This window comes from Danio rerio, chromosome 22 (genome assembly GCF_049306965.1).
Source record: "Danio rerio strain Tuebingen ecotype United States chromosome 22, GRCz12tu, whole genome shotgun sequence".
Taxonomy (NCBI): domain Eukaryota; kingdom Metazoa; phylum Chordata; class Actinopteri; order Cypriniformes; family Danionidae; genus Danio; species Danio rerio.
The window spans coordinates 26,835,010-26,850,303 of NC_133197.1; the positions used below are offsets into that span (position 1 = coordinate 26,835,010).

At 32.0% G+C, this 15,294-nt stretch overlaps 1 protein-coding gene across 4 annotated transcripts in view; it reads right to left on the reverse strand.

Annotated features, from left to right (window-relative positions):
- The window catches only part of c3b.2 (complement component c3b, tandem duplicate 2), a 46,082-nt gene extending 33,836 nt beyond the window's left edge, over positions 1–12,246 (reverse strand). For 2 of the 4 annotated variants that reach the window (XM_005174032.4, XM_009296391.4), the window contains exons 1-12: positions 12,086–12,192; positions 11,950–11,985; positions 11,110–11,136; positions 7,443–7,635; positions 5,214–5,376; positions 5,070–5,140; positions 4,869–4,960; positions 2,456–2,538; positions 2,284–2,371; positions 623–725; positions 430–544; positions 164–279 (exon numbers count right to left, since the gene is read on the reverse strand). In XM_005174032.4, the coding sequence (XP_005174089.1) occupies positions 164–279; positions 430–544; positions 623–725; positions 2,284–2,371; positions 2,456–2,538; positions 4,869–4,960; positions 5,070–5,140; positions 5,214–5,376; positions 7,443–7,635; positions 11,110–11,136; positions 11,950–11,985; positions 12,086–12,159 (1,161 nt within the window). In that variant the 5' untranslated portion in view covers positions 12,160–12,192. Of the gene's footprint in view, positions 1–163; positions 280–429; positions 545–619; positions 726–2,283; positions 2,372–2,455; positions 2,539–4,868; positions 4,961–5,069; positions 5,141–5,213; positions 5,377–7,442; positions 7,636–11,109; positions 11,137–11,949; positions 11,986–12,085 lie in introns of all 4 variants that reach the window. The other 2 variants (NM_001100020.1, NM_001114680.1) reach the window with 2 other exon arrangements.
- Positions 12,247–15,294: the final 3,048 nt, after the last annotated feature.

Genomic DNA, 15,294 nt, shown 5'->3' on the forward strand with positions numbered 1-15,294 from the left:
AATTTAATATAAAGGAATACAAATATTTGGGTGACTTTTATTTTCAATTTTATTTTTTATTTTTTTAAATGATATTGATTGAAAGTGGTGATAAAATTATTGAATTATTATATTCAAAAGGTATGTTTTAAAACCGTAAGCATTGCAACGAATATTAGATTACCGTCATGGCTAACGGCAGACCAGGTTTATAATACTTTGGTGTGTCCTTGATGGTAAGCATGTAGGGCGAATTTACGATTTTAATGCCGGATTTCTCTGCTTCCACAAGATCGCTACCTGTGAAGAGGATAAAAGTTGTTGTGAGTGGTTGCCAAGCTTTAGCTATGCAGTTACAAATCAAGTGATACCTTGTTAATGTTCCATGTGTTAGGAGATTTTTAGAGCATTGCTTGCGTGTTGTTAAGCTAGGGTGTAGGACTTACTTACCTGAACTAGTCAATACTGATGCTTTGACGTACACCGTAGACCCCAGGAGGCTGTTTATGTCAGGATAAGCTCTCTTTATCTCCTCCATAGTCAAACTAACACTTCCTCCATTTAGCTGTAAAGACAAGGAGTCGCAATTGTAAATTTCTACAAAGATAATTAAACGGTTAACATGTTTAAACTTAACACTTACATCATCAATTTGCTTCATAGATGTGAGTCTCTTCTTTTCACCATTAATTTCAATACCAAACAGCACATACGCAACACCCTTCACTTGCGCGCCATAAAGATACCTGGATGAAATATATACAGTGACCACATGTACGGAATCAACACAATAAAAGAATTCACCAAACTTTCCAATAGTATCATAGCCAGTAAGCATTTTTTTGTTTTTAAAAGATGCCTAATAGATGTCCAATAGACGTCTAAAGATAGTCATCTTGGCTAAAACAAGGCTAATTTTGGGCTGTCAGAGAAAATCGAGTAGTCATCAAATAAACAGAATTGATTGACTACACAAATAAAGTCTGTCTTATCTGTCTATTTGACCACTAGTCTAGATTTGGGCTATTCTTAGATGTCTATTAGATTTTCACTGACAGCCCAAGTTTAGCTTTGTTTTAACCAAGCTGTCTACATTTAGATATCTATTAGACGTCTATTAAACACAAATTGTTTGCTGGGTATATTCTTACACATTGTTAAATATAAACGTAATTTTTTAATGCAAAATACTAATTACACAGCATAAACAAAATGCACATTAACATGGTCAAGACAATGTGCTGAAGTAAAAATCAGCATCACAATGAGGAAGACAAGTGATTAACTTTGCATGTGGAATAGTTGTTGATGCCATATGGGCAGATTTGAGTATTTCAGAAATTGCTGATCTACTGGATATTTCATGCACAACCATATTTAGTGTTTACAGAACATGGAGTGAAAAGAGGAAATATCCTGTGAGTGTTTTTTAGTGGTAAAAATGTCTTATTGATAATAGAATTCAGAGGAAAATCATCAGACTGGTAGAAAAAGTCACATCCTATTTAATAAAGCGCCAGGGTAGGGTTGCACCAGCTGTTTGTATGTTCGTTCTTAAACTGGAATATAAGGAGGGGCTTAATAACTACTTGCTAGTTTGTAACTAAATTTGTTCTTACTTCGGTTGCACCACATGTTCTTAAGGCAAACTGTAGTTAATAGGTCATAAGCGCTCCGTTAAGTCTTGCCCTGAATTATGTAATTTCCAATAAAAAGCATTTAAATTACTTTAAAACTACGTTAAACTACTTTACGCACGCCAAATACACATGAAGTTACCAAACATTACTCTTGATTTTTATATATATATATATATATATATATATATATATATATATATATATATATATATATATATATATATATATATATATATATAAACAGTCATAAACAAATTCTCGTTTTAATTAGTGGACACAATAAACAAAAAACACTCCTTGAAAGAAAATTAAACTCTTCTTTCACAGCCAAAAACAAATGCGAGATTTAGGAGGAAAATAAGACTTTGAGTAGAGGGAGATCATTCTCCATTATCATCATGAGCTTCTTAATGTAAACTAATCTCGCTGTCATTTCTTTTCTGCTGTAAATATTTAGTTAGAACGTAGCTTTACATTTGAACTAAATTCCGGAACACAAAAATATTTAGTAGCGTGTAAGTTGAAACTTAGTATCCCTTTAAGTCACAACTAGGCTACATTTTAACTTGCAGACTGCTGGTACAACCGGCCACTGGTGAGTAAATATTTCAATTAAAGCATCATTGGTTTTAGATAATTCACAGTAGTTTGATTTTTGACACACCTGGCTGTTATTTCAACTTCCAACTTTTCTGCATCCAGACTGAGGTGGGATGTTTTAGGAGTAAGTGTGACGTTGAATGCTGGAAGCACTGAAGACCAAGAAGAAATGGTGTTAACACATAAACAGAGAAAAAAATATGTAGAAGAAACAAATCTGAAGGTAATATAATTACCATATTTCTTCACTTCAAACTCTCTGCTGAAAACATTCTCTTTTCCCTGATCAAACTTTGCTACAACTTTCCATCTGCCCTCCCTAGGAAATCCAAAATATACTTATGGTCAATTCATACAAAAAAAACTTCACACACACACGCTGACACAAGTAAAGCAGGGAAAATAAGTATTGAACACGTCACCATTTTTCTCAGAAAACATATTTCTAAAGGTGTTGTTGATTTGAAATTTTCCCTGGATGTTGGTAACAACCTAACGAATCCATATACGCAAAGAAAACAAATCTAATTATTTTACAAATTAAGTTATCTGTAATAAAATGAAATGACGAAGGGAAAAAGTATTGAACACATGAAGAAAGGAAGGTGTAGAAAGACAGTGAAAGCTCAGACAGCAGCTGAAATCTTTTAGTAATTATTCAGCAACCCTCTGCCCTTCCTCATTGTAATGTACTATTTGCTGCTTCAGACCAACATCTACAGGATGATGAAGATGAAACTATTTCAGCAAGACAATGATGCAAAACAAGGCCAAATGCTTTCAGAGAGAGAAAATCAAGCTGTAGAATAGCCCAGTCAATCACCTGAATTAAATCCAAAGACAAATCGAATACAAAATAAAAAACTGATTTGATAGACAAAACCCACAGCATCATCAAGATTTTTACCCTCTGTTGAAGTCTGCGAAAAACAATCACACCTGAACAATTCATGTGACTTCATTCTCTATATGAGAGGCGTCTTTAAGCTGACATCTCCAAAAAAGCCTTTTATATAAAGTATTAAATACGTTTAAGTAGTTCAGTACATTCTCATGTCATTCCATTTTTATTACACAACTAACTTACTCAGATTGTTTTTTGTTCTGTTTTATTTGTAAGTTTGTTTGTGTATATATATATATATATATATATATATATATATATATATATATATATATATATATATATATATATATTTTTTTTTTTTTTTTTTTTTTTTTTTTTTTTTTTAGCAAAATCTGGTTGAATTCCATGTCAACATCTCCTTTAGAAATATTATTCCAAAAAATGACATGTTCAATACTTATTTTCTCCACCGTATGTACATAAGGTTTTGGTAAAAAAGGTTTTGGTTTTTCTGGATTTACTGAATTTGTTAAGTATGTGTTAAAGTAAAGTGTTAACAATACGTCACCTTGGAATCATAAGGTTTAATCTGACATTTTTGTCAAAATTAATTTATTGACATTCTTATTAAATGACAACTTATTTACATTAGGGGATTTTTTGTATAAGTTGTTTATATTAAGACTTTTTATTTACAAAACAAATGTTACACACATAATGTTTGCTATGGAATGCAAAAACTTTGAAGCTCAACATTTCAAAATCATTCAGAACACAGATAGAACCATATAATTCCAAGGTGACGATTTGTTTTATTCTATAAAGTTCTGATAATATTTCTTCAGATTTATTATAATATTTAATTTATTATAATATTGTTAAAGGCTTTTGGTGTGAGTGGACCTAAAGGACACAAATCCACCGAAGAATGTTTTTGCGCAGCTGAAGTTATTTCAAAAATGTGTTCAGAAAAATATGGCACTTCTGATTATATATATATATATATATATATATATATATATATATATATATATATATATATATATATATATATATATATATATATATATATATATATATATATATATATATATATATATATATATATATCAGTAATTATTAATAATAATTTAGTATATAATAGTAATATATATATATAACAAATATATATTAAAAACTTGACTTCTAGTTGACCATTTAGAAAAGTAGTAAAATTGCATCCCAATCATCACAAATACTACTGAAGAGCAAATTGGAACCCACATGAACCCAGGATTCTGACAGAAATCAGTCAAGTTTGGTGAAGGAAAAATCATGGTTTGGGGTTACATGGGGTGTATAAGAAATCTGCAGAATGGATGGCAACATCAACAGCCTGAGGTATCAAGACATTTGTGCTGTCCATTACATTACAAACCACAGTAAACAGGACTGTGCTCCTTCTCATACCTCCACATCAAAGTTCCTGAAAGCAAAGAAGGTCAAGGTGCTCCAGGATTGGCCAGCCCAGCCACCAGAGATGAACATTATTACATTATTATAATCTAGAGGCCTTTGCCTTTCATATAAGTCACTTCTGATTCCATAGAAGTCAAGGTTTTATTTCTTGTTTTTAAAACTTAGGCGACAAGACTTTTGTCAGGTAGTGTATTTAGCTAGGGGGAGAAAACACAACAGTGGACAAGCACCCTAAACTACATCTGAATATCCTTTAAACAGTCTCAACACTCTTTTTATCTTTTGATGCATAATACTCTGTTTTATATTCTACACAACACAACTGAACTATTCTGAGTGCATACTTGACTACTGTAGACAGTGAGAAGATGTCAGAAAAGACCCCATCGATTGCTTTAACTCTCCCAATACCATGCACCGCAATTCCATCTGGATTCTGAAACATGAGCAAATTGTGCTGTAAGCATTAATATTCCACAAAACAAACAAACAAACAATTGTCCAGCAAACATGGTTACGACGCTTAGGTTAATGTGACAAATCACCTGAATCTCCAGAGATATGGTTCTCTCAGAAGAACGAAACTCCAAATCAGACACAAAAGCCCTGAAACGCACTGGGAAAAGGGGAATAATTGTAAATTTAAATGAGTACTGAAAACAGCTCAACAGCAGCATGTGAGAGCTGACCTTTGTCTCCAGGGTTGTAAATAGGTTTGTCGGTCTGAATGAAGATGTGTCCAGAGCGAAATGACACCGCCATTACTTTTTCTGCACGATAGATGTTGCTGAACTGAGCAACAAGCTTCACATACTTCTTTTTTCCATCTGGAAGTAGCAAATTTGGGTTGATCTGATAAAAGAACATATTTGATTATACTTGCATGCAACAAGTAACGTGATCATAAACATTAGAGAACTTCAGCATAGGGCCTTATTTACTAACAGCTTGTATGAACACTAAAACAATTTCAGAATTTACGAAACTTACAGTGGGAAAATTGTATTGTATAAGCAATTTTGTAGCTTATTTTATATGGTAAATTATAGGGTATATGCAAAAGTATTTTTTATTCTTCAGTAACCTGGGTTAAATGCTTCCGGTGAAATGTATGCCATAAAAAATTGGCGGTTTAAGGTCTGTTTTCTTTAAAAATCTATATTTTTCACTGTCTGATTGATATACGATATAATGTGGGTCTCCAAATGTACAAGCAGCACTGCAATAAATTAAAAACGTTTTTGTGCCATGTCTTTAAAATATGGAAATGTATTTTACTCCATTAATTTCAATGGAGTTTCTGCGCTTGCCTGCTGATCCTGACGTGCACGTAAACAGCTTTTTATCTCGTTTTGTCTCATTTTACACTAAATGAATGATGAAGTCTATTTAACTGTTTATATATGAATTACTTTACAACATCGATGATGTAAAAGTGTTACAGCCCAAAACTCAAAACTGGCTAGAATAATAAGAACAATCAAGGTTTGAGCCGAACATATGAAAGACACAGACGATTGAATTAATAAATTGACGTCCCGTCAATACTCTTTAATTTTCATAAATCATATGTTTCCAAAAGAGACAAAACATTAACAAAAGTCAAGTAGACAGGTAGGGCAGCTAAGGAAAACAGGTCTCTGACTATACTGTGTTTAAATGGACAGATCTTACCTACAACTTCCGTGAAAGGAATAAAAAAACAGGTGAGTCTTCCGGGCCACTGCTTACCTTCACTAAACTACTGTAAAAAAATAACAAAACGTGACTATGAAAAGAATAAACCACTACCTGCTACCAAATCAAAGTATTAAAATAAACAAACTAGTTAACACATTACAAACTAAAGAATCAAAAGGTTAACAAGAACAAAACACTAAAGAGCGCGGCTTGTAGATGGATTGCCTAGCATGCGGAGTACCGCCAGCTAGACCGCCTGAGCGCAAGCCACCACCGAGCTGAGGGAGGGCGAGAGAGAGCGAGAGAGCGAGAGAGAGAGAGAGAGAGAGAGAGAGACCATTGCTGTCAGCCTTTTATACTGGGAATCCCCAGTGACGTCACGGACGTCATTCAATCCTGGACATGCTAGGTAGAAAAACTCCTCCTACAACTCAAGCGCAACAAGCACAAAATAAAATAAAGAATTAAATAAAACACAGACCCGCATAACAAAAAGGAACCTTAGAAAAATGAGAAAAGTCACATTAACCATTCACCGGAAGTGTAACCGTATAGGAAGAAACCAGGAAAAAACACTAGCTGTGCATATACCCTAATGACTTACTCGGGTTTGCGCTATTCATTAAGTTTAGAAGCTTACCATATTTCTACCATGGAATTAAAAAAATAATAGCAATAAATGAAAAAAATAATAATAAATGTTGATTTCAGACAAATTAGGAGAAAAAAACTGTAATATATATATATATATATATATATATATATATATATATATATATATATATATATATATATATATATATATATATATAATATATATAAAAAATCTGAATCAGAAAAAAAAGAGGAAAAAAACGAGATTAAAAAGAAAACTACCAAGTTTTTTCATGTTATAGAGGAAATGGGTTAACAGGTATTTGTGGTATTGTTTAACAAGCCCAAAGAGGTTTGTCTTAAAGGAATAACTTACACAGAACTGAGTTACTTTCTTCAGTTGAACTCAAAAGCATATCATTTGAGAATCGTTACAGGCCGGTAACCATTGACTTCCAAAGTATTTGTTTGCTACTGTGGAAGTTGATAGTTATCTTCTAATATCTGCTTTTGTGTTTAACTGGGAAAAGAAAGATGGGTTTGTTTCTACTGGAGGGTGAGTAATTTCTCTTTTTGAGTGAACTATCCCTTTAAGTCATTCTGATGCATTCAGAAAAGATTCATGCATTCATACATAAATTCACCTCTAGGGTTTGCAGGACGCTGTAGTTGTTGTCTGAATTGAGGGAAACTGAGCCCCGTGACAAGGCAGTTTGGGAGTTTGGATAGTCGTAAACCACAACAGTGACTTTTACCACCTTTGCCAGGTTGTGTCCCTCCACCAGGATGTTCTGTTTTGTTCCAGGCCTTATTTTTGCTGGAGCTAGAAGAGAAAACCTCAAGAAAAACAAAAGAGACATTTGCACCGAGTAGTTGCAGGAGCTCAAATCATAGGAACTACAGTATTCAACATTTGAAAGGGATCAAAAAAGTTAATCAAAGTTGTCCTGAGGCAAGAACACATTTGGATTTTTGGAAAGGTTTAAGTCCAATTCCAAATGTTGACTAGTGTAGATAACAAAGGCCTGTTTCCCTGAGAACAAATACCCCCACATACTGTTTTCCTGGTTGCATTTACAACATCATAAAAAGAGGATTAAACTATTTACGACAACTTGTTAAGCTACATATCATTGAGACTGAGAATAAAAACAGCACAGTGGAAAAAGGAAACAGGAAAATAATGTGACCATTAGCCTTCTGTATGTTTATGCTGCATAAAAATTTGAAAAAGCATGAGATGGAAATTTCTATTTAAATAATTTTGCTTTTGTGCAAGTTTTAACTTTTATAATAATTTTAGCTAAAATAAAACCATTGAACATCAGAAAAATAAATATCTATTAATTATTGACAATTGGTTGAATTTGGGTTTTAGAACATATGGTCATGCATGGTCAACTTTTATAATTTTCAATAGGATTGGAAGTATAGTTAATATATATTATTGATGCATAATTCATTGAAGTATATTTCTCATTTATTTATATATTTGGTGTCATATTTTTTAAATATTTAAAAAAATTGGTTCATGTGATTTCCTTTTTCTTTTCACATTTATTAATGAACATGTGAATTAGGGCTGCACGATACTGAAAAAAATCAAACATTGTGATATTTTTGTATTCTGCAATATATATTGCGACATGAATACAACTGCACTAAATGAGTTAAATAACCATTTGGAAATAATTTAAAATTTTAGATTGATTGGGATGATTCTGTATAGGAGTGCATAAATATAATAAACAATCTACAAGCGTCAAATAGTTCAATAATAAAAAAAAAACAATTTAAATAAACATCATTTTATGGTTTTCTGAGGAGTCAAACTGTAGGTATACAGTAATTCAATAATCAAACGTAAAATAATAACACACAGTCTGTTTTTATAAACAATTCAGTAACACAATAACAGTACATAAATATAGATTTTGTAAACTAAACATTACTTTATTATGAACTAATGATGAGTTTATGTAGGCGCTAATCATGAACTAACTAACTTTAACATGAGTCACATGAGTTCATGTGTGAATAATGGCTAGCTTACTTGTTAGTGTATGATTGTTTGTTAATAAATTTATTAATTAACATTTAAGTAAACCAACATACAGAGGCGAACTGGAACAGCATTTTTACCCAGGAAAAAGTAACTGTTATTCAGGCCACATATAAATAATGCAATCAAGAAAGTGAAGAGCAGGGTGGGAGTTGTGCGATCGGTAAGTGAAGAGACCTCCAGATTCAACAGGCAGGCCAGAGTCATGGTGGCAGGACAGATTGCCCGTCAGTTCACGGGGAAATATCCCAGTGCTCCCTATGGCCAGTCCACCCCTGCTGACATGAATGAGCTGTTGATGTATAATTATATCATGACTTTACTTGAAGGGGCACGTCACCATTAACTCATCCCTAACTACTCATGAACTCCTGTATTTAAACTGTTGATGTTGACAACACTTTTCGGTAACACTTTAGTTTAGGTCACAATTCACAATATTAACAAACCACTAAAAGCTTAATAAACTACTAATTAGCTGTTTATTAATAGTTAGTAAGGTAGAAATTTGGGCATTTGGGTGGTTTTAGGGATTAGTGGCGCCCCCAAAAAATTTTCTTAGGGGTGGCCAAGTAAGGCCACACCAAATCTTGGGGTGGCACACAAAACAATAATGAACTGTGTATATATTGTGAACAATGAGTAATGTTATGTTTTTGTTTCTGGTAAAGGAAATAATGACGTTTTAAATAATTCCATTAATTACTCTTCCATTAATTTCTCATTAATATTGTAATTTATTTCCTTAAATAATACAGCAGGTACACATGCAAACCAAATAAAAACCAATATTTAGTTTAAAAACTCCTTTCAGGTAAGTTATTTTTCACATACTTTTATTGTACAACATACAGTATATGCCATGTCTAAAATTAATGAAGATTAATGAATGAAATAATAAAACAAACAAACGAACAAAAGACATTACTACATACACACACACTTACTATACAGACTCCAATAATGTCATTTATCCATGTTCCTTTTTGAGCCACAATATTATTAATAAATATACTTCTATGATGTACCTTTTTGCAAAATACATCCACAAAATCATTGAGATTTTTGGCTCTAAAGTAAACCAGCAAAATAATGGAGTTTCTAAATAAACTAGATTCTGAAAAGCCGATTTCAAAATGCATCTATTAATTTATTTGGATTTGTGATTTTCAATCAGATAAAACACAACTTTTTCATTTAAAAAATAATAATTTCTTAATAAAAAGTGTGCAATCTCAGTGAATCAGCTACGTCGGTGGCGCTTATCAATATTATAGTGGCTGCAGTTTAATTATAAATTAATTTATTTATTTATGGAAATACTGTGAATTTAAGCAAGTACATTTAAATTAATAATATCAACAACTAAATCATATTGGGGTGGCCACATGGGCTTTATTACTACTATTAAACAGTTAATATCTTAATTATAGGCACGTAATAAGCTAGCAGTTAATAACATGAATTGTGACCAAAATTATGAGGGTTTTAAATTAAGCATTATCATGTAGTATAAATTACTACATGATAATTTACATTGGCATAATTAACAATGGCATGATAATTTAGTATAAATTACCACATTAACTTATGCTAAATTTAACCATTATGAACTTTTGACATGTTAATGTATAATGATATTGTGACTTTACCGTTATCCACACATGAACTCATGCGACAGGTTGTAAAGATTAGTGCGCACCTTAACTCATCCCATAGTTCATAATAAAGTAACGTTCAGTTTACTTACTAATACTTCATTATTCATGTACTGTAATTGTAAAGTGTTACCAACGATTCAATAAAATGTATTTTTATTAATTTATCAAAGTTACAAAAGTTACAAAAAACCGTTGCAAAATAATAAAATATAAACCACACTCAACACTGCATACATCCGAATGATCACATTGCCATATTGATGCTGAAATTGTACTTTGTGCTGCCCTAATGTGAACTGTAAAATCGTTATTATGTAGTTTATGTATTATGTGTTTGTATGGTACTGTAGAATATTTTATGTTGTTTCAATGTAAATGATCTGCAATCGAAAACAAACTGCCAAGTTTGCCTAACCTAAAAATAAATAAAAATGTTATAATATTTAAGATGCATCTAGTCTTATTGAAATATATCCAACAAGGCACACTAATTTGTTAAGTAAATAAATTACGACTCTGTGAAATTATCTGGTTGCGTGTGTGTGTGTGTGTGTGTGTGTTTACTGAGGGCAGAGGACAATTACTCACGACGGAGAAGGGTCTTTGACCGGCTCACTGTAAACAGAAAAACACACTCAGTTACAGATGAACTCTAGTTCAACCAGTTTTTATATTATAGAATTTGATATGCAGATATAGTTGAAGTCAGAATTATTAGCCCCCCTCTTTATTTTTTCCCCAATTTCTGTTTAACAGATTAGATTTTTTTCAACACATTTCTAAACATAATTGTTTTAATAACTAATTTCTAATAACGGATTTATTTTATCTTTGCCATGATGACAGTAAATAATAGTTGACTAGATATTTTACAAGACACTTCCATACAGCTTAAAGTTACATTTAAAGGCTTAACTAGGTTTATTAGATTAACTAGGCAGGTTAGGATAATTAGGCAAGTTATTGTATAACGACGGTATGTTCTGTAGACTATCGAGAAAAAATATATAGCTTAGGGCTAATAATATTGACCTTAAAATGCAATTCTTTTATTAATAACTGCTTTTATTCTAACTGAAATAAAATAAATAAGACTTTCTCCAGAAGAAAAAATATTATCAGACATACTGTGAACATTTCCTTACTCTATTAAACATCATTTGGGAAATATTTAAAAACGAAAAAAAAATCAAAGGAGGGCTAATATTTCTGACTTCGACTGTATATCTATAAACATTTTTCTACACACTTCTCTCATATGTACCAAAGAAATAATAGTACGAAAAAATAGCAATGACTTCATTAGTATAAGCACATTTTACAACAAACAACATTGTTAAACATATTGATGCTTAATTTGTAGTTAATATTGTTTTAATGTAATCGTTCATTTTCGGGACATGAAACTAAACAGGGTAGGCTACTTACATTTGTCGCATATTAGGTCCCCAAACCGTCCTCTTGCTGCTCATTTGACAAGATAAACACATTATAAAAATCAACGTCGACAAGATAAGAATATATTTTTACACATTAAAAGTTATTAATGCAGATTTAAACGCACTGTCGTTGAGGGAAGGCCTTTCCATCGCAGATTTGACAGAGCAGGGTCGCCCATAACAGCAGCTGAAGAAGCATCGTCCTGCTGAAGTAACCGCCACTCAATATGTCAGAAATAACTAGAAAACAAACAGCTAAAATATCGACATATCCCCAAATCCCTCCTCCCACTAAACTGGGAGCTTAGTGAATCTCGAAACTTTGTAAAGCAATTGTGCAATGTTTGCAGTGTTTTCTGGGCAAAAGCAGTGATTTGTCTCGACAACACACAGACCCCCAGCATTAGAAACGTTTCTAGCTTAACGTGCTGTAAACAAAATGGTAGGCTATAAAATGTATTTTTATTTATTATAAATTTTATAAATAAATTATAATAAATATATTATAAATAAATTTTTATTTATTAGTTGGACATTTTACCTGTGTGCGTTGCATTCTCCGCATTGCCATTTGTTGTCATTGTTACATTGAAGTTTATGCAGCACTTTGTATTGCAGTGTTTACTCAACCTGTAGTCAGCCTACTACTTAGCTAATAAGATCATTATTTAAAGTTATGTCCTGAGCAGGTTAAAGGGACAATATGTAAAATGTTTTTTTTTTTTTTTTTATATTTTGCTGATTTACCCATTTTTTAAATATTTCAGAAAATGTTCAAATCCATAAAAATACTAATTTTAACTAGTGACATGGTTCATGTCTCCATGTTAATGACATCATGACCCTCTATGTCCGGTTAGTTTTCATATAAAACAGAAAAACAACAATGACGTTTTAATATGTTGTATGATTTATGCACAGAGCTCTGGTGTGACTCTGGAGTCAGATCTGAGTTTCAATAGTCATGTCAAAGCAGTAAGTAAATCAGCATACTATCATCTCAGAAACATTGCAAGAATTAGATGCTTTGTTTCCAGTGAAGACTGAGAGAAACTTGTTCATGCTTTTATCAGCAGCAGGGTGGATTACTGTAACGGCCTCCTCACTGGTCTTCCCAAAAAGACAGTCAGACAGTTACAGCTCATCCAGAACGCTTTGGCTAGGGTTCTGACTAGAACCAGGAAATCAGAGCACATCACACCTGTCCTCAGGTCTCTACACTGGCTCCCAGTTACATTCAGAATAGAGTTTAAAGTATTATTACTGGTATATAAATCACTAAATGGTCTAGGACCTCAATACATTACAGATATGCTGATTGAATACAAACCTAACAGATCACTCAGATCTTTAGGATCATATAAACTAGAAGTTCCAAAAGTTCAGTCAAAGCAGGGTGAATCAGCTTTCAGCCACTATGCTCCTCGCTGTTGGAATCAGCTTCCAGAAATGATCAGATGTGCTCCAGCATTAGGCATTTTCAAATCAAGACTGAAAACACATCTGTTTAGCTGTGCCTTTACTGAATTAGCACTGTGCTGCGTCCGACAAATAATCTTTTCTTTTCTTTTCTTTTTCATTATCTTATAAAATTTTAACACATTTTTATCTGTTTTATATATTTTTTATTCTTATTTTTATCATTTTTATTTTTATCATTTGTTTTCATTTTCTTACACTTGTCTTTTTTATTCTTGTTTATGTAAAGCACTTTGAATTGCCACTGTGTATGAAATGAGCTATATAAATAAACTTGCCTTGCCTTGCCTTAAATGTATTTAGTATGATAAAACAGCCCTGCTCATACGTGGAAAAACAGGAAATGGTGAACTGTGGCATAATAAAAGCTCTACTGCTTTAGAGCCTTAGCTGCATTTGGAGTCATTAGCTATGTTTAGCAAAAATGTGAATAAACTTTATGCCCAAAACTGATATATCACATAAAAGACATGCGAATGAAGCAGCGTTTCCATCTATCGAGTCAAAGAGAACAAAATCGTCACTTCCTGATTAACTGACACCAAATATCAACAGTAAAAACAGAATTTGCTGTTGTAGAAGAAGCTGCGTCAATGTTTTGCTTATTTAATAAATGACTTGCGCCTCAGAGGATGATGTCGACATGCAATCAATGCGTGATGGCGTTTGAAGACGTGACACGCTGAGCACAGACACTCTTGATAGTTCTGGAGGTAATTAATAATATAATAACAAATTATATAATAAAGTGTAATTTAAAGACTCAACTAGGATAATTAGGGAGGTTACGGTAATTAGGGAAATAATTGTATAACAGTGGTTTGTTCTGTAGACAATTGAAAAACAAAGCTTTTTGGGATTTAAACCTACCTAACTTTAAATAGTAAACAGTTCCTGACTTCAGCAAGCTACACAGAAAAACATTAATGTAATATCCTAGAAAAAAATATGACTTGAATGCCGAATGTTTCATGAGTTTAACTTACCGCACTAGACATTTTATTATTTCATGAACAAATATTTGAAATTAGTCCTGAAGCAATACAGAAAAGTAAAAGGTCAAAAGCTACACATCTCCTAAGTATTTGCTTTGAATTTGATGGCAATATCATGCAAAATGAAGTTTTTGAAATTAATTTTCTGAGGCAATGTCTTGTAATTTTCTCCCTCTACTTGTTTGTGGAGAAGCTTTCTGATTACCATACGTATACTAAAGGTTTCTAGCAACAATTTTAAGGGGGATAATAATATTGACCATATAAAAATTTAAAACTGCTTTTATTCCAACCGAAATAAAACAGATAAAGACTTTCTCCAGAAGAAAATATATTATCAGACATACTGTGAAAGATTCCTTGCTCTGTTAAAAATTATATGGGAAAATATTTGGGAGGGAAAGAGAGGGCTAATAATTCAACTGATAAATAATAATAGAAGTATAACTAGTAAATTATAAATATAAAACATTATTGTCATTATTGTGATTGTCATTATTGTGATACTATGTAACATGGGGGACGTAAATAAGAACAACAGTCACAATCTCAGTAAAACAAATCAAAATATAAATATATATATATATACTTTTTATATTATTTATATTTATATATTATTTATATATTATCATATATTATATATTTGTGGTTATGCTTTATTGATTTGTTTTACTGAGATTGTGACTGTTGTGCTTATTTACGTTGTAAATAAGTTGAATGTACTAAATCACTCACTCATTTAAATTTCATTAAATTATAGTCATGTTGAACTAAATTGTTTTTAAGTAATTTTAATTAGTTTAACAGGAAAGATCATCCAAAATTATAATTTCTGTTAACATCAGAAGATGATATTTTGA